The sequence below is a fragment of the Triturus cristatus genome, chromosome 1_1 (genome assembly GCF_964204655.1).
Source record: "Triturus cristatus chromosome 1_1, aTriCri1.1, whole genome shotgun sequence".
NCBI lineage: Eukaryota > Metazoa > Chordata > Amphibia > Caudata > Salamandridae > Triturus > Triturus cristatus.
In genome coordinates this window covers 780,561,677-780,581,992 of record NC_140579.1, presented here as the reverse complement: position 1 = coordinate 780,581,992, position 20,316 = coordinate 780,561,677, and the positions used below count along the sequence as shown (strand labels likewise).

The 20,316-nt window shown below is 44.8% G+C and overlaps 1 protein-coding gene across 4 annotated transcripts in view; it reads right to left on the bottom strand.

Annotated features, from left to right (window-relative positions):
• Positions 1-20,316, bottom strand: part of LOC146871072 (sortilin-like) — a 947,375-nt gene that overhangs the window by 78,966 nt on the left and 848,093 nt on the right. For all 4 annotated transcript variants that reach the window (XM_085650259.1, XM_085650260.1, XM_085650261.1 and 1 more), the window contains 2 exons: positions 11,885-11,993; positions 11,257-11,363 (listed from right to left, as the gene is read on the bottom strand). In XM_085650259.1, the coding sequence (XP_085506385.1) occupies positions 11,257-11,363; positions 11,885-11,993 (216 nt within the window). The remainder of the gene's footprint in view (positions 1-11,256; positions 11,364-11,884; positions 11,994-20,316) is intronic.

The window sequence follows — 20,316 nt, the reverse complement described above, 5'->3', positions numbered from 1 at the left end:
AGCGACTACCAGGGAGTTGGGTGGAAGCTGTCCCCTGATGTAAAGTGGGTCATTTGGAGATGCGTTATATTTCTTGTTCACCCTTGGTGTTATGACTCGGGCACAAACCGGTTAGTGAAATATGGTTGTGGTGTGATGAAGTATGCCTTTAAGCATGGGGAGATATTGTGCGGAGCGGTGACTGAAGGAAAGGGTCTGAAAAATAAATGTTGTGCCTCTAACGGCTCAGTATGTATATACACTTTGTGGAAGGAGGCTGCTCTATCAATTAGGTCGTGGTAAGAGACGGCATCATCAAGAGGGTCGGGCAGAGGACAGATCAGAATCTAAGTCCATGGGTGGTCAGTGTCTTAAGTGTCCCAGGGATCCTCCTGCAGTGGAATATCAAAGGTATTCCCTTCCAACTATTACCCTCCACTCATCCTGCCCTCGCCTCCCCCCCCCCCCCCCCCAAGTCTGAATGAGGTGACCCCTGATGTGTATATAGGTAGGGTTGCCTGGAGCGGTGGATGAGGAGTAAGAGTGTTGTGGTGTTGGGATGGGTGGTGGAGGAGTAGGAAGAGGCAAAGGGCTTGCAGCCTTGTCCACTTTTTTCTGCTGCTTTAGTGGCGGTGGCAAGTCCAAGGCTTCGTTGAAAGTGAGCTACCTTTTGGATGGTTGAGCAGCACTTCCTGAAGATCGAGTGAGTAGTTGACCCTTGTAAGGGTTGTATCAGGAGTTGTTTTTGTTGGGCGTCAATCTCTTCTTGCCGCATGTGAAGAATCAGTTCGACAGTCCAGGATCCATGACTGGACTTTCTGGTCGGCACAGAGGGTATGGGCTCCGACAACGGTCTCTGCTGCGACGTCGAAGATGTGGTCGCAGCTCTGAGGCTGGAGCAGTCGGTGCCGAAGTACTCAGTTTGGGTGTTTTTTTTGGCACCAAGCCGGGACTGAACATTACATTTAGAGCTGTTGGTTGGTGCTGAACATGGCCCAAAGGCAGTGGTAGCCCGGCAGTCTGTCTCTGGTGCTCCAAAGTAGCTGGACCACACATTGGCAAAGGTTGTTCAGTCTGGGATTGATACGGAGATGGGAGGGGGGCAGGGGTCCTGTACACACTGCTGGCTGCGCTGGTGGAAGATCTTAGATTTCCAGCTCAGAGCCAGAGCTGTCTGTTCTATCACCAAGAGGACCTGGTGGGAGACATAAGCCAGATGGAAGGAGGCCCCGAAGAGTGAAGGCCCACATGGGCCCTAAGTCTAGAGAAACCACTTGATCAATTTAGGAGTCGTTTGAATCGAATGGAAAGGATTGATAATGCTGAGGAAAGAAAAGCACCATGGAAACCAAAACAGTTCAGCAGGAAGGTGTCAAACCAGAGCATGGGAGCACAAGTCCGATCCAGATGGCAGAAAACAATCTTACAACGGAGTTGATGAACATGCGCATTCCAAGCAAGAGGATTCACAATACCTCGTGACTCCAAAGACTTTCTAAAAAAAAAAAAAACTTTAACACATTCCAGGCCCAACACTAGATGGCAAGATTATGTACAGCATGTGTATCTACAGCCACACATGCCTCAAACATTATATTTATAATATATATATATACACACACACACACACACACACATACGTAACTGAGTTGAGAATTAATTCCATCACAAAAATGCTTGTTCCAAATACTTCTTTTAATCTTCAATATATAATATCACAGTAAAACAGCCAACACATGTTTCGAGACACAGTCTCTTCTTCAGGGCTGTGCTGCTGGGACAATCCTTTCGAATTTGAGTTATTCGAAGGAGTCAATTTAGAAATATCTTCCGTGCTGCACTTCTAACGTCTAATACAAAAGTACGGCGGCAGATGGCTACGTTCAATTTTGACGTGAAGCTGGAGTGACCACTTTGTCATTAGTGTAAATCGAGTTGTGTTCTAAACAGTGACGTATCCTTATGTTAGAACTTGAGTGTGATAGAGTCACAAGGTAATAAATGTCCAAAACGAAGTTAGCATTCCAAAGTGAATCATATGCTCCCCACGATATAGGAATCAATTAGTTACCCAAAGAGCGATGTGATGAACATGAACCTTCACTGTTAGAATCAGCTACAAGTTTCCCATATCATGGGGAACATATGATTCACTATGGAATTTTAACCTTACTTTGGACATGTGGTAATTTCATACACCTGGTAAAGACCTGCATGGTAAAGGCAATGTGTGTAAAGGCATTGAGTGGTAATTGCCACATTGTAAACGCTGTTTCCCAACCTGAATATGGTGATGGTATATGCCAACACAACAAGCATTTGATCCTATTGGTTTTGCCAATTTTGTGCAGCATAGGGGGAGAAAAACCAGGTGGCCTTAGGCAACCTCTGTTGCTGGTACAGTCAGTCTGTAGGCTTGTGTATACGTCACCACACACCTACAGAAAGACATGAATTCCATTTTCTTTTTTTTATTGACCAATCTAAGATGGCGTACACTACTGTTTTTTTGTAGCAGAGTGCCTGGCAGCAAACAGCAGCAATCAAGCATTCAAAAATGCTAACAAAATATAAATTATCATAAGGGGTTAGGGGAGTAATGGATGAGCAGGCGGGGGAACCAAGAGGGAGGGAGAAAATAAACCCAGGTGGACGGAGGAGGGGAAAAGGAGCACACGAGGAAGAGGAGAGCAACATGGAACACAGGACCAGAAGGTGTTTGTGTTTTGTGTACATAAGGTAAGCACAAAAGAGAGCAGCACATTCAGGAGCAAATAAGTCGGAGCACAGGGCAGGTATTATGGTGGGGACAGTTACACAAGGGAGAGAGCTAGAAAAACACCTGCAGGGTCATGGGGTGCTTAATGAAAAGAAAACTATAGTTCTCTCTCTGGGGATCTCCATTGATAATCATGAGCACTGAACAGTCCGGCCCATGTATGGGGACCCTGGAGCAGTACTTTCAATGTCACATTTTCGCAGTATTTTCACCTTACTTCACTAAGTCCAGTAAGTATATGGGATAACAATGTAGAAATTTGCAACATAAAGCCAAGGTATAATGACAATTACATTAAATGTACTTTAAAACATAGAAGAAAAGTCATAGAGCTTCTTAAAAGTCACTACAAATAATTAAGAGCATTTTAACACGTCCTTCACAAAGTCCTTTTACATTATTTTAAAATGAATGACAGGGAAGGATAAGGTAATTTAGAATGCGGAATTGAAACAATGTAAGTAGAAACTGCGCATTTTAGTGCCTCTTGACCCTTAGCATCCCATCATGCCCTGCAGGGGGCAGTTTACACAGTTTTTTTCCCCGCTCCTGCTGACAGGATCCTGCAGCAGAGCTTTGCATTTTAAGAGCCTTTTTAATTTTACAGAAAATATTTTAAGGTGGTTCACCTGACGTCCCTTAGGAGGGGAGAGTATTTCCTGACAGGAACAATATCTATTTTTTCACAAAATGCTATCTCTTTTTGCAATGTGCCCAGAATGTAGCAGGAATTTGGCAAATAATGATCTGCAAATAATGATCCTCTGCTTGCCAGTGTCTTATGATCTTAAGACAGGTCTCTACAGAAGGACCCTCTAGGCGTAATTTGAGAGAGAAAGAGAAAATATTTGCCAGCTTGGTAAAGAGGAGCACTGAAGACCACCTGACTGGAGCGACAGCTGAAGGGCGAGGAGAGGCTGTGCCCTCTACCAGTGCCCTTATCTCGCCTTCTGAGCACTACCACAGGGGTAGATCCAAAAGTAGACTATCTGGTGAGAAAAGACGTCCGCGTTCGACAGTTGTCAAGAAGAGGTACAGCCGTTCCATGCTCACCGTTGAGGGCTGGTTCAACGTTGAGGACACACACGATGTCGAGGAGGAGGGCGATGTCTAGACATCATGTCTCTTCCCAGAAGAAGGTAGAGGAATGGCTTTTGCTCATAAAATCTCGCAGACTCCCATCTGCATTGGACTCTGAATACTCCACAGCTTATTCTCCTTCAAGAACGGCTTCTCCAGTCATCATACCTGCTTCTTCGTCTCGTGTGTCTCTAGCAGATTCTTCAACTGTTCCACCTCCTCAATCAATAACTTCAGCCACTCCTACAGTCTTCTGTACCAGTGGCACTAACAACTAGACATACAAGATCTCGTTTACGTCAAACCAGACCTCTCTCCAACAGGTCGAGGTTGAGACCAAGATCACATCATCATCGATCAAAACCTCCCAGTTGATCAAGTAACAGACGAAGACAAAATTCTCCATCCCAAGCTAAATCTTCAAGATCTTATCACATGACCTTATCTTCTGGCCTGTATTCCCCTTCACTAAAAGACTCACCACCAGCAAGGAGCTCTCCTGTTGAAGATATCAGCTCTTTCCAGGAGGTCCTTATCAGAGGCCCTAACAAATTAAACATTGGCTTGCCAACTACCACAGCTTCTACGTCGGTCTTATTTGAGACTGCACCAATGGTCCGTGTCTAGACCATTATTTCCTCTAGTCTCAGGGCTCTTAGAACCAACCATGGACTTATACCCAACTCCGGCATCTCCCCTACAAAAGAAATAAAGACCTCCATATCAGGATCCATTGTTTCTTTGTACAGATCCTACAGCAAACGTAATCATGTTGGCTGCCTTAAAACAACAAGCTCCTTCTATGGGTCCTACTGACAAGCAGAGAAAGAAACTGGATTCCGTCGGCAGAAAAGTGGGTGGTACTATCACCATGAAAGCTGCAAGTGAGTCTGCCCTCCTTGGAAGATATGACTCTGTCCAACAATCAAAGAATGCCTTCCAAGAGGCAAATGCCAGGACTTCCAAGAGATAATCAATGAGGACAATGGTATCCCACCAGGTCATCAGTGCTGCAAAGAGGACCGCCTTCGAAACAACTGATCACTGGGACTTTAAGGCAAGCTGCATAGACAGAAAGCTCTAGTAAGGACACTATATCCAACCTACTGCCAACACAGCGGTACACCACTTCCAGGCTAGAATTAGTCCATTTATTGACTACAATGTGGATAGGGTTGCATTGCACATCCTTGCCATGTCCAAGAGAGTGTGTTTGCAGTGGCTCAAGCCCTCTGGACATGTGGTGAGTGGGCAACTAAAACATCTCTGCACACTGGACACCAGCTCTGTGTTGGTCACCAGACTGAAGCAGAACTATGTTAAGTGGCAACACATCCGAATATTACAGCAACAATGATATTCTGTGCAACACAATTTTAGAACAGCACCCAGATTAACACTGACAGAAAATAAAGATAGAGCACAAAATATGTTTAGACCCAAGAAACGAGATAAGTTATAAACAAGCACCTAAGTGGTGAAGTATACCCATCACCACCACCTAAGTATTTAAAGAGCTACCACGTCTTTTTTAATTTACTCCAGTTAACCAAACTCTAAGAACTACGTTCCTTTTCCTCCAGAACAAACACGGGCTGTTGTGCAGGATGTATTTCCATTACACACAAAGTTCTAAAGGCCACATGCATTTGGTGCAGAGGGACAATGATCAAGTGAAATATTAGTTTATTTGACAAGCTGCCCACTCCAACTGCTCATAAAGCCAAAGGAATATATTCAACACAAATATTTGGATACAGATACTGTAAAATGCAGAGTTTGGAACCATTTACTTCATGATATGATTGCAGTCACATTTTACTCACTCGACTCAATAAATAATAAAAACTATTCACAGGGATCATGGTTTCTAACCCAGCCTCAGCAAAGAAGCTGCGCCGTAAATTTAGTAAACTGATTAACATATAATAATGAGACGTCCAAAACTTTGCAGTCTGGTCAATGTCACAAATACGTTTCCAGCTAAAAACCCTGTCCAACAAAAATGCCTAAGAAATATATTTCAGCATAACACGTCTTCCTTTATATTTCATATAAACTTCAAGAAGTTGAGTTTATAAAACGTAATGGATTTGCAAAAACAAAAAAGTCTCTGATCTGGAACCAGTTTAATTCTTGTATCAAGGACACTTACTAGTTTCAAATTAAAACTCTCTTTTCAATACTTTTACATGTTTCTGCAAAATGAATAAATGGTGAAGCAGTATCATGTTACAGAGTGCTAATTGAGCACCAGGCACAGATGCGCCACAATGTTCAAATGGAACAACCTAGGACATAGCAAATGTGTAGGAAGCATTTGTTGATGACATGTAACCCAAATACATTTGTGCATGAAACAAAAAGCCGTCAACTTTAACAGTAGATTTACTATCTATTGCCAACTTTTTTTTACAATGTGTGCTGCTAGTTGCAAACGGAATACTGCAATGTTATGCTGTAAGCCAAAACAAACAATGCCTTTTGGTCAAAGAAACAAGTCGTATCTAAACTCTAACTCATCAGGAAATTATTTGAGATAACGAGAACAGAGGTGCTTTAAAGTGCAGCCTCCACCGCCAACTGTAAGACTCCTTTACTTTGCCAAATGGTATCAGAGATTGTTTTTTAATCTATTTGGGAAGGACCTGTAGACATCGGGGACTTAAATTTGCCATTAAAAGACCGGAGAATTCTGTTGAATATTTTGTACATCAAAAATAAATAAAGCGCAATTACGCATAATCCAAACTATATATAAGGAAGGAATGTATCATCACAATGTAATGCCTGGTAAAGATATTTAGGTGGCCTCTATGGCGACAGTGCACTGATAGTCAGACAGCTGTGTGGAAGTGGGAAATCCCTCAATTCCTGGCGTGCGTAAAGAGTAGGTGTACCATCTACACCTCCAAACAGTGAAGAATACAGCATGCACCGGCATGTGTGGCTGTTGAAAGATGCTGTACTGGTGTAAGCAATCCTCAAAGTCTGATCAGCACATGGTGTACGGTGGCCTTTGACAGTAGTTGCAAGTGAGGCAGCTGGGGAAACAGTGGACATCCAGCAGAAGGATTACACTCACTGGACTACCATGTGTGTGCACAGCCAAAAACCTCGTCAAGATTGAGTTTAATTAACTGTCAATCCCATGTAGTTTAAACCACACTACCCTTCACTATGACGGGTCTGAAGGCATGGGAATCCCTGACAACAAAAAGCAGACTTGTCACAGTATATCAGGGAGGGAATTCGTAATGAAGCAACACATATCCTCAACTGTGATGAGGAACGCACCGACTGACAGCTGCATGACCATAAATGAGGTTTGGAAAAAGGAGAGCGTGGCCTGGAAATATAAATTGCAAATCCATTGACTGCGATCTTCTGCATTGTGTAACGACCAGCTCAAATGGGCTGGGGGAAGAATAACTTGGGCCTTAATTTGTTTTGAATGCAGCTGCATCCATTGACAAAGCCAATGAACAAGTTAGTATGATGTGGTAACAGTCTTTCTGGTAGATACTCTATCTAATAACAGAATCCTCACCTTAGAATAGCTCCTAAGTGCCAGACTGGATAGGCAGAATTATTTAGGAGAGTTTCCATTAACCACTAGGTGGTGTGCTGTTGCGCATTGGCTCCACACAGCCCCAGAAGTATGCAGAGGAGCCTTGTATATGCTCCAACCCTGTAGACTGAAGTTCATTTCTTGTCTTTTCCTTTTCCACACAGTCAAATGCCAAGTGCAAACAATTGCTGGCTACACTGTGCTGAATACTAACTCGAGATCTGTTAGATGTTAAAAAGAAACCACTCCATAGAACGGAGAGGAGAGTGGGCAGTGAAGAATCTGTGGTTGGATAGAGTATCCAACATAATGAGCATTACCAAAGGTAAGAAACTTGTTATTGTGAGGGATACTTCTAACCCCAGATTCTTCAATCAATCAGTTAACCAATCAACTATTTGTAGAGCACTGCTTATCACCTGGGAGGATATCCAGGGGCTGTTGGGGAGCTGCTGTTGGGAGTTGTCTGTCGAACATCCAGGTTTTTTAGGCCATCTGTGAACTTTTGGAGGGTGGGTGCAGTCAGGAGGTGGAGTGGGAGGCCATTCCAGGTCTTGGCAGCCAAGTAGGAGAAGGTGCGGCCACCTCGTCTGCTTTTTTGAAAGCGGGGCATGTGGGTGTGGAAGGCAGAGCGTAGTTGTCTGCAGGGTTGGCGGAAGTTCAGTCTTTGGTTCAGGTAGGCTGGTCCTTTGTTGTGCAGGGCCTTGCATGTGTGGGTCAGCAGTTTGACCTGGAATCTTTTCTGGATGGGGAGCCAGTGGAGTGCTCAGGGGAGGGGGTAATGTAGGCTCCTCTCAGTAGATGGGAGGTGATGTCCATGCAGAGGGAGTTTCTGCAGTCTAGGCAGCTGGTGATGAGGGCTTGGATGACAATGCGTCTGGTGTTGGTTGAGAGCCATTTAAATATTTTCCGGAGCATGCAGAGGGTGAGGAAGCAGGCTGAGGAGACCGCTTTTATTTGCTTCTTCATGGTGAGCTTGTTGTAGAATATGATGCAGAGGTTTCTAGCATGGTCTGTGGGAGTGGGCATGGGGCCCAGTTCTGAAGGCCAACAGGAGTCATTCCATGTGGAGGGGTTGCTCTCGAAGAGGGGTACCTCAATTTTGTTGGTGATGAGTTTGAGGCATTTGATTTGCATCCCGCTGGCTATGCTGGTCATGCACCTGTGGAAATGCATGAATGCCCACGTCAGAGCTGGGCAGATATCAAGGGAGAACATTTCCAGTACCAACTCAGGAGTAGTGGCCTCAGCCCTGGTGCAATGGGCTCTCAAACTTTCCAGAGCCTGCCACTGTATGGCAGATTTTAATGCAGAGGACTATCCAACCAGACAGGGCCCTCATCTCCACAGCCTTCACCTCCTTTGCTTCAGACAATCCCACAACAAGTCGATGATCCACTCAATTGTCTTTGCTATGATGAATGTAAAAAGCTTAAAGCCCTTTTGGGGTTCAACTGATGAAGCCTCTCCTCCTCTTTCGAAGGGTGCAGCAGAGCAAAGAATGCTGGTAGAGTAATGTATTGCCCAATCAGGAAAGAAGTCACTTAGAAAGAAGGCTGCCTAAATCCTTAGGACCAGTTTCTCCAGAAAAACGTGGTGTAGGTTGGGTGCATCAACAGTGCCTGCAGTTCACTTACGCAAAGAGCGGACGTAATCGCATTGAAGAAGAAAGTCTTCAGCGTCAGGAAACATTATGAGCAATTATGCATAGGCTTGAAGGGAGTCCACATAAGGAATACCAAGACCAAGTTAAGGTTCCACTGTGGCATCACAAACTGCTTGTGACAAAACGTGCATCAAACCTTTAATAAATCTCATCACAACAAGTGATTTGAACAAGGACACTTGGTCTAGCAAATTTAGAAAGGCCAAAAGGGTGGAAGACACCCTCCACCTTAGGATGCTCAGGCAACTCGCAAAGTGCCAGATGTCTGCTCAGTTCATGTGCACAGTTATTCAGGGAGTGCGACAGGTGGTTGGAAACAAGGATGCCCTGATGCTCAAGCCACCTTCAGAGACGCAAAGTCTCCTGGTGTAGGACTCCAGACCCCAAGCCTTACTGCTTATTGAAGTACAACATGGTGGAGATGTTGTCCATGATAACCCTTACCCACATCCCTTGATAGATGGAAGGAAGGCTTCAGGGCCCGATGAATGAATGGCCTGTAGCTCCAGCAGCTTTCTCACTACTGTCAGTGCTGAGTAATGGAGGGAGAGGGACCGGTCGCCTGACAAATTCTGGTCAATGAGCAAACACTGCACATCTCGATCTGTTTGTTTCGAGGCCTGGATGGTGTCGGAAAGGAGGCCCTTATGCTGGGCCTGCTGGAACTTCAGGTTCCACTACAGGGGTCCCATGTGCCAACTTGCATTGCTGACAGGATGAATATAGCTAAGAGGTCCAGAAGCTTCAGAGCAACACTTGCCTTGAGCCAGGATAGAGATTGAAATATCAGGACATTCAGGATCATAGCCTGAATGTACGGGAATCACTGCTGCAGAGGAAAAGCCTTGAACCCCACCATGTCCAGGAATGTGCCACAGAATCCACAAAGAAATTAGATGTGACTTCAGCTCATTTATAGTGAAACCCAAGATGTCAAAAGTTTCACTGTTGTAGGTGGTGCACAACTGACTGCAGCGAGCTCCCCTTCAGCAGAATAGCGCAACATCGGTCAGATTTGAGAAGATGTTGGTTCGGGATCCAACATGGACGCAAGCACTGGATCATCCTCGGTGCCAGGGCCATCAGCACCAGCTATGGGGTTGCAGGAACCAGCATAGATTGTGGGTATGCATTCTACAGTGAGGAATCAATGGTTAGAAGAGTCCATCAGAAAGGTGTTTCCTTGTTGACCAAGTGACTTTGCAAACGCTTTTTGCTGATGCTGTGCGCAACATAGCTAAAAAATAAATGAAAAAAGTGACAATGATGCAGAGAAAAAGCAGCCTGAAACACTGTGTTGGTGGTACACACGAGTGATGACATACTTGCACATACATCATCATGCATGCGCGTGCCAGCATAACGAAGCACACAATTTTCTCTCTTGTTTTTTAATTACAGATCCAAGATGGCAGATGTAACTTGAATCGATTATTTTTATAAAAAAAAAAAGAAAAAAGAAAATTTGTTATAGAGCATAAGCACTCTTTTGCATTGCGTAGAAGGTCGGCAGCAAAGAGCAGCTGCCGGGAACTTTAAAAAAACATGTATATATTTTGAAAGTTTGGCGCTACGGAGGAATGGAAAGTGTCAAGCAACACTGAGTAGAGGGTAGGCGTAAGCAATGGGGAATGATGAATGGGAGGTTGTAAGTAACATGGAGCAGATATGGGAAAAGCAGCACAGGAGGGACAGAGCAATACAGTGTGGTGGGATAAACATGAATTTGCATGCAGGCAGAACAAGAAGTAAAGGGCAACATGGTCGCGGTGGGGGCTGATATTTTGGGGGGGGTGGGGGAGGGGGGGGGAGGATGTACACAAGAAAGCAAGCTGGAAAACACATGCACATGCCCGAGTCAGGCCAGTAAAATCAGGCAGCTCAAGGTCACTGTGCCACGAACTTCGATCCAACAGTCACATTTGTATTTGTCGAGTGTTCCAGAAAAGAGGTTAGTACAATGTTCTTTAAGCAGAGCGATACAAAGCCAAAAGAAACAGCACTGGGGTTCTTCAAGTGACATGCTCACTGAGGCATGGAAAAGGCGAAGGGCTAATACTGTAACAGCAAATATCCTGATCTTAATCATTGTGACTCACATTCCTCCATGACTTGTGACACACATCTCTCCCAGTCACCACCTATGCCCTCCCTTCCATTCATCCCTCCCTTATGCCTCACCTGCCACCACAGACATACTTCTTTACGATCAGTACAGCAGCAATGACTGCGACCAGCAGCACAGCGACCACGGAGAGGATGACCGGGATGTTGTTATACTGGGAAACCTTGAACAGAAAATAAAGGATTAATACAAACAAGAGAAGTAATAGTAGGCACCAGCAATTAGAAGTGACAGCAGCAAAATGTAATGCAAAGCAAAAGAAGGAATGGGCACAAACAAGCAACTGCAGGTACTCGCAGAAGCAAAAGAGAAGAGACAGTGTTGAGTGTTCGCAGGCACAGGCAATAACAAAGAGTAGGTACAGGGAATTCAAACTAAAAGGAGGCACAGCCAATGAAAAGCAATATCAGACAATGGCAGTCGTCACGGGCAAAAAACATTCATATAAGTAACAAGTGATGGAAATCGCGCAAGATGAACAAATACGGAGCAGGTACACCATAAATAAATTTAAGAAGGCAGCTGTAACCCAGTGCTCATGAGACAAATCATGGCTTTTTCCTAAACATTCAGAACTGGAGTCTTAGCCTGCAAGCTATCCAATATCCTTTGTGCTGCAAAACTACATATCAAGGCCTTATGCTTATTGTTATGCGCAGTGACCTGGGACTGCACATTAGTTACCATGGCCTTGGGCTGCAGAAGATCACTGGTGCATTTTCCTTTCAGGTTCTTCTCTTCTCTGCTTGGGTTGATACCACCTGTGCATTGATCACCAGCTATTTTACGGTATCTGAAATTTCAAACAAACACAAGGAGAAAAAAGTTGTTCATTAATTAGTGTGTGAACAAGAGGAAACATTCTTGTTTTGTGGTTTGAGGAATCCCCTAGCCTAGGGGATTCCTCAAACCACAAAACAAGAAATCGCAGGAAAAATACAAAGCAAGTACTGCTTTGGGGCAAAGCATTTACCAATGACTACTGCAAATAATTGGATGTTAGACACAGTGGAACGAAGCACTTTGAGAAGCGAAAGCCAAATTCAAACATATTGCAGTCTCCATGAGCAACCTGAATGCACCTGCTTTGGGTATTAGTGTAGGATGGTAATAATATGCAGGTAAGTTTTCCCAGACGCACGAATTTGCAGCTGACATGCCGTTTGTAGATTGTCAATTTGTAGGATGTTATTTTTACCACTCTAGTAACCCCATTCATCATTGCCGTCTTCGAGTGCATATCAAGTGCATATAAAGTGCATAGCTTTGCCATTTTGAGTTCAACACATTGTATCTAGACGCGTGAAGCCTTTCCTACCACAAACAAGTTTTGCTTAAGTGTCATAAACGTTTATGTGAACGTCATAATTGCCTGTGTTCTTCACAAGAACAATAAGCTTTAAAAGTAAGACAGGACCACAGTACACGAATCCAGCCTCACATCTTTTGGCTGATGGTCCGATCAAGTTATCAGTAGGAGTAAAAGCCTAGCACTAAGAAAAGACAGCCATCTATAATGTGCCTCGGCTCCACCTACCCCTCATAAGACCATTAAGATACATATAATATGGATGGGTTACTACGTAATATGTCGTTTTCATCGTTTTTTTTTTATTGTAGTCAGTCGAAATCTGACAGACAACTAAAATTGTAGCCCTTGCCCTGACACACTAAAGTCAAGGAATATCATTTAGACAAACAGAAATGGAAACAACACCTGTGCGCAAGCGCTTAGCCCATTTAAAACACAGTTTGTTGAGAAGTAAAATTTGCACTTCAGGTAATGCTAAGAGGCCAGCACCTCAGAGGTAGAGCTCCTGCAAGACAGACATTGGCAATATGTGTTTTTTACTCAAGTGTCAGATTGAGGCTTTCCATCTATCTAAAGGGTTCTACACTCCGTGTATTTAGCTTTCTCAGTTCCATACAACTGGAGAGAAATAGCGAATAAAATATACACAAATCATTTTGGAGACACAAAATTTATTAAGATTCAACATCTCAAACATTATCTCGATATATAAACTAATAAAAAGCCTTACGACACTAAGCATGACATATTTATAAAGACATTTTGGACTCCAAGATCACATTCAACTTGCAGCGGCTAATCAAGATAATCTGCATGTGATGCTTCAGTTACATAATAGCCAAATACTACTTTAGATCTAGACTCTTTGAGGTGGAAAAGAAAGATTTAACATATTTTTGATTTGATTTTAATTTTGAAAATACTATATTTATTTTAAAGTCAAATTAGGACGTTCAGAATTTTTGGTGGGTGAAAAATATAAGTTGGAATTAGTACATTTACACATTCATTTACTAAAATGATGTACAGTTACACTTTGAAGTTTGTAAGACTTTTAGTGTGCTTAGCAGCCATATACAGAAAACATTACAATCACTTGAAAAACTTTACTTTAGCATATGGGCACATCTTTAGCTACCTAGGCTTCACTACGAAACCTCGTCCTTTGTTTAATTCTATACTCTGTCAATATACACAGCTATTAGTCTAGCTGTCACGACTGACAGCATGGAAAGACACTCAAATGAAGATGTAACTTTTGAATTTTTTGGTTTTTGAAAATAAATACAGACGGGGACCAGGTTGTGTTCTGTCTTTGTTTATATGTAAAAATCTGTAATTTTTTCTTATTAAACCTGGATTCATTGTCATGTCTGTAAGGCCCAAGAAACAGCATTATATAATACATCACACTCAAGTTATACACATTTTTAATCTTATCATGCAAAACAAAGCAAAGTTAGCATTATGTGAAGCTCTTCTATGACTACATTCATAGAAATTCCACAAAGGCAATTTCGATCTCTCAATCGATAACGAAGTGAACTTTTAACGTGTTACAATTTTTCAACAAGTCTGGATGCCCATTAACCTCATTATAGAGAACTGGAAAGTAATATGGATTTGATTCTCTCTCATGCTTGTCTGAACAAGCATTTGCAATGCATCGGTCTCGCCTTTGGGACCTTATATGTATTTAGCAATGCAGCATATTAGCCATTTGTGCTGAAACATCTACTGTTCTTTAACCTAGAAGCTAACTTGCCTGCTGAGAGGGAAGGAGTACACAAACCCTGCAGGATGTGTGAACGTCTAAGACGAAGCAGAAGCAGCTAACCACGGAGCTGAGGGTCCATCTACCTAGAGAGAAATGTGCGTGCTCCTGGAGTGGAGTGCAGTTTTTTCTCCGAGTGTCTGCACCACAGCACTTTTGTGAAGTAGGAGGGCGGCACTTTTAAACACCCCTTTCTTTTTGCGACTTGAAATAAGAAGCATTACCCCTTTGACAAGTCAGAAAAGCTTTCCTGACTAGTAAAAGTGATTTAGCAAATAACAAAATACAATTTTGCAATTGCAAAACATATTTAAACATGAGACCCAATCTTACTAAAATAATGTTCTTAAATTTCCTCAAAGCAGGTCCTATGAGTTTTGTTAACTAACAGCCATTCTTGACCAGTTTGTGCGACCTTGAGTTGCCTTAGGCTGAAATGGAAGACTATTTTCTCCTGTACTATAAAGTAAGAGGAGGAACAGACAGCTGAAAGAGATACAGTGCCTACTACTTTAAAAAAATTTAAATGTGCGCAACGTGTTAATCCGCCAATCTAAAAGCGGCCTACTGGGGAACCAGGTTCGAGTGTCATCTCAGCATCCTGTGATTCCTGTAAAATCTCTTTACCTCCCAGTGCCTAAAAAACACAAGCATTTGCAATGCAATAGGTCTCGCATTCACACAAGTTTGAGCTATTGGCATTGTAAATGACAATGCCTTTTATTTATGTTTTGGTTTTAAAACAGAAATAAAAGGCATTGTCATTTACAATACTAATAGCTTAAACTCCTGCCCCCTGCATGCCCCACAGCAATATATAATGACACTGACTCTCTTAACTGCCTCTTTCTGCAATGTACCCCTGCACGGACCAGCTGCGATGGTCCATTGCTGCGTTTTGTTCTGGACACTACTCACACGTTGTTGCAGTAGGCCCAGCCACTAACTCCCTGTCAGTTCTCAATGTGGGTAGTGATGCCCCACCGCTGCCGACATGCACAGGCATTGCCCTGTTCTTGCTGTCCACTAGCACCCTGGCTGCACACCAAAGGCCAAGAATGTGCCATTTGTCTTAACAATTTCTGGGCCGTATCAAAGACACATTTACTGCAGTGGAGAAACAGACCTGGTCTACACTGCACTGTAAGGGCCAGCCACACACACACACAACGGCATGGTTATACAAAGATACAGTTCCATAGAACAGACACACAGTGACGCTCAGGCTCCAGTAGTGATGTGCTGCCTTTGCCCTATATTTACAAGCTCCTTCAGGTCAGGCATTCATGTGCTGGAACCTCCATTCTTGCAGTTTCCAGTTTCCATCGATGTGAGCATCAAAAGCTGATGCTCTGGGGCATGGCCAGTGGCATGGCCGGATAACAGCACCGTTGGGCAGCTCCGTCAGCCCCAAACTAATCTTGGTACTAATCCTGCCTTCGTGATCCCCTTAATTAACCAAGAAGGAGGCCTGATGTCCCCTAGTGTATAGCGGTTGCAGCGGAAGGGCGAAAAAGAAGACTAATACCCTGTGAGGAGTGTCTGCGGACGACAAAGCCAGGAGCAACTCCAACGACCCAAGATGGTGGCGGGGTGCGGACATTGAGCCTGGCGGCTGTGTCGGAGAAAAGGAAAGCTCTGAGGCGCGGAAATCATCGAGCCTCCAAGTGTCCTGACATCGACAGACGAGGAGGCGGTGCCGGGGGCGCTCTCCGCGAAAGGTGTCCGTGCAGTGCACCCGACGGCAACAACCCTTTTGTCGGGAGGGGGAGGCCTGCGCAGCAGCGAGACCGGCTGCAAGAAAGAAGCTGGTGCGGCCTACAGAGTTCTGCGGACCTCAGAGGGTGACCAGACTTCGACGACAGTGGCCTCGGTGAGTGGCCGTTGGTGGGTGGGGTGGCCAGGAACAGCATAAACACATAAAGAGCACTGGGCGGCAATATAGGTAATAAGAGAGACGCGGCCGTCTGCCTGGACGGCGGCCGCTGAAATTGTGTGCGGGGACCCAAACCAACCGGCACCATAAGCCCATAGAGACCGATAGTGAGTAGGGGACCCCCAAATTCCATAGTACACAGCAGCTGGAGACAAGACCCCAGGAAACTGCGATATATGTCGCCACACAGGCGACCAGCAAGGAGAGCTACGGCCTGATTACTCACGGCGGAGACTTGGAAAGAAGCTGGGGTGGCCTACGGAGTTCAGCTAATCAGAGCTAGGCAGCAGTAATCACGTACCGAATCCTGGCATGAATCTGTGCGGCGGTGTCTGAGGGACTTCTCTCTCGATGCTCGGGGTGAGGCCACATTGATTGACAGTCAGCTGTGGGTTGGGGAAGAGTCCTTCCCCGACCCAGCAAGAGACACAAATAAACACGAGAACATCCCTGAAAAAAAAAAAAAAAACATGCCCACCAGTGTAAAAGGGACGGGGCTTAAAAAAGAGAAAGAAGCGAAAATACACACCCCCGAATCCGAAAAAGACGGGGCTTGAATTGACAGACAAAGCTCTTCTCCAATGGCTGACCAGCATTTAAGAGGCCAGCCAATGGAGAAGAGGAAGAGGGGCGGGTTCAAGCCCCACTACTGGAAAACGTTAAATCTCGATAGCGAGACTGCGCAAGCGCAGCCTTCGCTAGCCGAGACCTAAAAAGGAACTGAAAGACTTGAAGAAAAATGTGAGGAGGATAAGAACAGAAGAAACATTAGAATTTGCAATGAAAAGGAAACAGCAGAGAGATCAAATAGTGAAGATTTCTGTGCAGACTTCAGGCAATCCTTCAAGAAGAGCAAGAAGCACAGGGGCGTAACACAGGCCCCCGCAGCCCCCGCAGTGCGGGGAGGCCCCCAGCGCTCCAGGGGCCCCCTCACTCAAGCAAACCTCCATTTAATTCACGATTGAAGTTCAATCGTGAATTAAATGGTGCGCACAGAGGCGGCCTCCCCATAAATTAAATAGTGCGCGCCGCACACGCCACGGCCGCGGCCTCTTCATTATTTAAATGGTGCCGTTTTGGTACCGCGGCCTCTAATTGGTTTATAGTGATGGTGCGCACGCACGGCCCCCGCCGGGTGGGGCCACAAGGGACTTTCACTTCTTGCCGAGCCTCCGGCCCCTGAAGATTACATCGCGGCCCATCCGAGAGAAGTGGAGAAGAGCTGGTGTGGTAAGTGGAGTGTCCTGCACTGCAGGATGCCTCGCATAGCCTTATGGTACTCCGGCACCTGAAGATTACGCTGCGGACCCTCCTCAGGCCAAGAGAAGTAGAGAAGATTGCGTGGGTGAGGCAAGTGGAGGGTCCCGCAATGCGGGAGGTCTCCTGTGGCTTTATGGTGCTCCAGCAGCACCTGAAGATTACGTTGCGGCCCCTGCTCGGGCCGAGAGAAGTAGAGAAGAGCTGGTGCGGCAAGTGGGGGTTCTGTTAAACCTGTTAAAGTCTGTTTGGAAACTTTTTATAAAAACACATATATTGAAATCTACTGAATGGATTTAAACTGAGCACAGAAAAGCCCACTTTCGGAGTAAAGTTCTATTTCATGGCAGGTTTGGTGTAAATTCGTTCAGTGACTTGGTCCATAGGCATAAGTAAAATTCCCTACGTGAGCTAAAATGGGAACACACAACTTTCTTCAACCGCCCCTTAACTGTTATCGAACCCTCCCATCCCTTATCATGGATCTAGACATAAATTGGCATGCCGGACTTAAGCTAACTATTCAAGCAACTGCTAACTCTGGTGCAAATCCGTCCAAGGGATTAAAAGTTAGACAGATTTTAAAGAATGTTTTTTCAACGGAAAGTGCAAGGTGTCTGCCACTGTGTGATATAACAGACTGCACACATGCAATTGTACTGCTGATTATCGAGGCTCAGGCTATCGAGATACAATAACATCCAGGACAAAATGTGGAAGACCGAAATAGCAAAAGGTGAGTGCATATAGAGGAAGTATAGATTCACTATTCCCAACTCCACATCTGTGTACCTTGTACTGCGCAGGTACTTATATGTGGAGTTAGGTATAGAAAATCTAGACTTACTTGCCATTCGATGTTTTGGATTCGATATTCTGTCCTCGATGTTTATATACTTCCCTATTCCAGGGGCGTAACACAGGCCCCCGCGGTGTGGGGGAGCCCCTGCGCTCCAGGGGCCCCCTCACTCAGTCTCAGCAGAGCCATCAAGCAAGCCTCAAGTCAGTGCGAGCACGCGCACCATTTAATTCATGATTGAAGTTCAATCATTAATGGTGCGCACGACGGCGTCCTCCCCATAAATTAAATGGTGCGCGCCGCGCACGCCACGTCCAGCCGCACGGCCTCTTCATTATTTAAATGGTGCCGTTTTGGTACCACGGCCTTTAATTGGTTGGTAATGGTGGTGCGAACGCGCACGCCCAGGCCGGGGCCGGGCAGGGCCACAAGGGATTTTAACTTCTTGCTGCACGCGGGATGATGAATTCAACTGTGGAAGACTAAAAGTGGAAATGAAACAAAAGCGGACCAGGGGGGCCCCTGGAATTGCTGGCGCTTCACAGGTGTGGCTGTGGCTGATGTGTCGCTTTCAACACCTACAGCTGGCTGCAATTTCAGTGTCCTGCTACTGTTATGTACAACCGTTGCTACTGTGCTTGCTGTTCGTCTTTCTATCCTCTATGATGTCTGCTGTTTTTTTCCCTATCTAACTTAATGCAAGCTGCTACTGCCCTTTCACCCCTTACCACTGATTTGTCCTAATTCGAGGGGCGGAGTCATGGTACAACTATGGACATTTTCATGATTATCTATTGTCACTGTGAAACATGCAGGCCCAGGAAATGAAAATAGATATATTCTCCTGGAACCCATTGATTAGAAGGGGGTGGGGGTGCGAGGGGTAAAAGGCGTCCAAATCTGGGGGTGGGGGGGTTTAGGAGTGGAGTTCTGCCCCTATGTACCCACTATTTTTTAAACCTCTGCCCCAAAAGAAATTGAGACCAAGGAAAAATGCAACAGTGAAGCAGTTCAGGCTACTTAATTGATCACATGCAGATTTCATTTTAAGGTAGTTTATGGTGTTAAGGCACCTGCTGCAGGAATCTACTTGTATCCGGCAAGTATCCAAGTATAATACTAGTAAGATCACTCAGGTGGATTAAAAACTTGCAGTGTGTAACCTGCTGGTGATATGTCTGAATCGTACAAATCTTGTTGGGTTAATGTGTTCCTTCCTGCATAGTAATGTGTGTAACGTATAGATCAGAGCTTCCTATGGTCTTCTCCTAGCTCAGTGCGCTAATGCATGTGCTGCAGAGAACCTTGCACAAGTTGTCGGTCATAATTTACAGTATTGGATAAAATAGCCCAGTGGGTCATGGTTGTGTTGCAAAGATACTGAATACCGCCTGATTTGTATACTGAGCTGCTGGGGTCACTGGGATGTAAAATGCAGGTCTGCTCTAGCATGGATGGGTGATAGAAATGGAATAGAGTGATTTCAGATAGGCCAATGTTGTGACAGGGCACTGTTTCATGTGTCACTCCTGAGATGCAAGCCGTAACTTCTCCACTAGTGAGCAGTGTTAGCATATACACATCGATGTGCCCGCTGTCACTGCAGTCCGGAAAAAAACGGACCGCCTGTGCCAGGGCACAAAAAGAGCCCGATAGAGACCCGTTTTGGGGCCCCCTTAAAAAAACTGCTGGTGCTCAGCACCGGTGAGACCCAGCCCACTTAAAGCCCTGGTTTTACTCATGTCACCAACAGCAACTGATGTTCCGGTTGTAATTTCGACCATTTACCGTAAATCTACAGCAGTACGTCTTGTCCCTGCCATGAAAAGGCTGCTGTTGATGCCACCATCTGACTTAATGGGCCAGGAGTATTGCAATTACTAATCTAGACCTATATTCAATATGCTATTATCTGTAAACCACATAAAGAGCTATATTTTTCTTATGGCAAGGTCTGTGCTATATAGGTGAACTCAGTAGTAGAAGTCTAAACAGTTGCCAACATGGTATCACAAACCACATGTTATAGGTTGCTGGG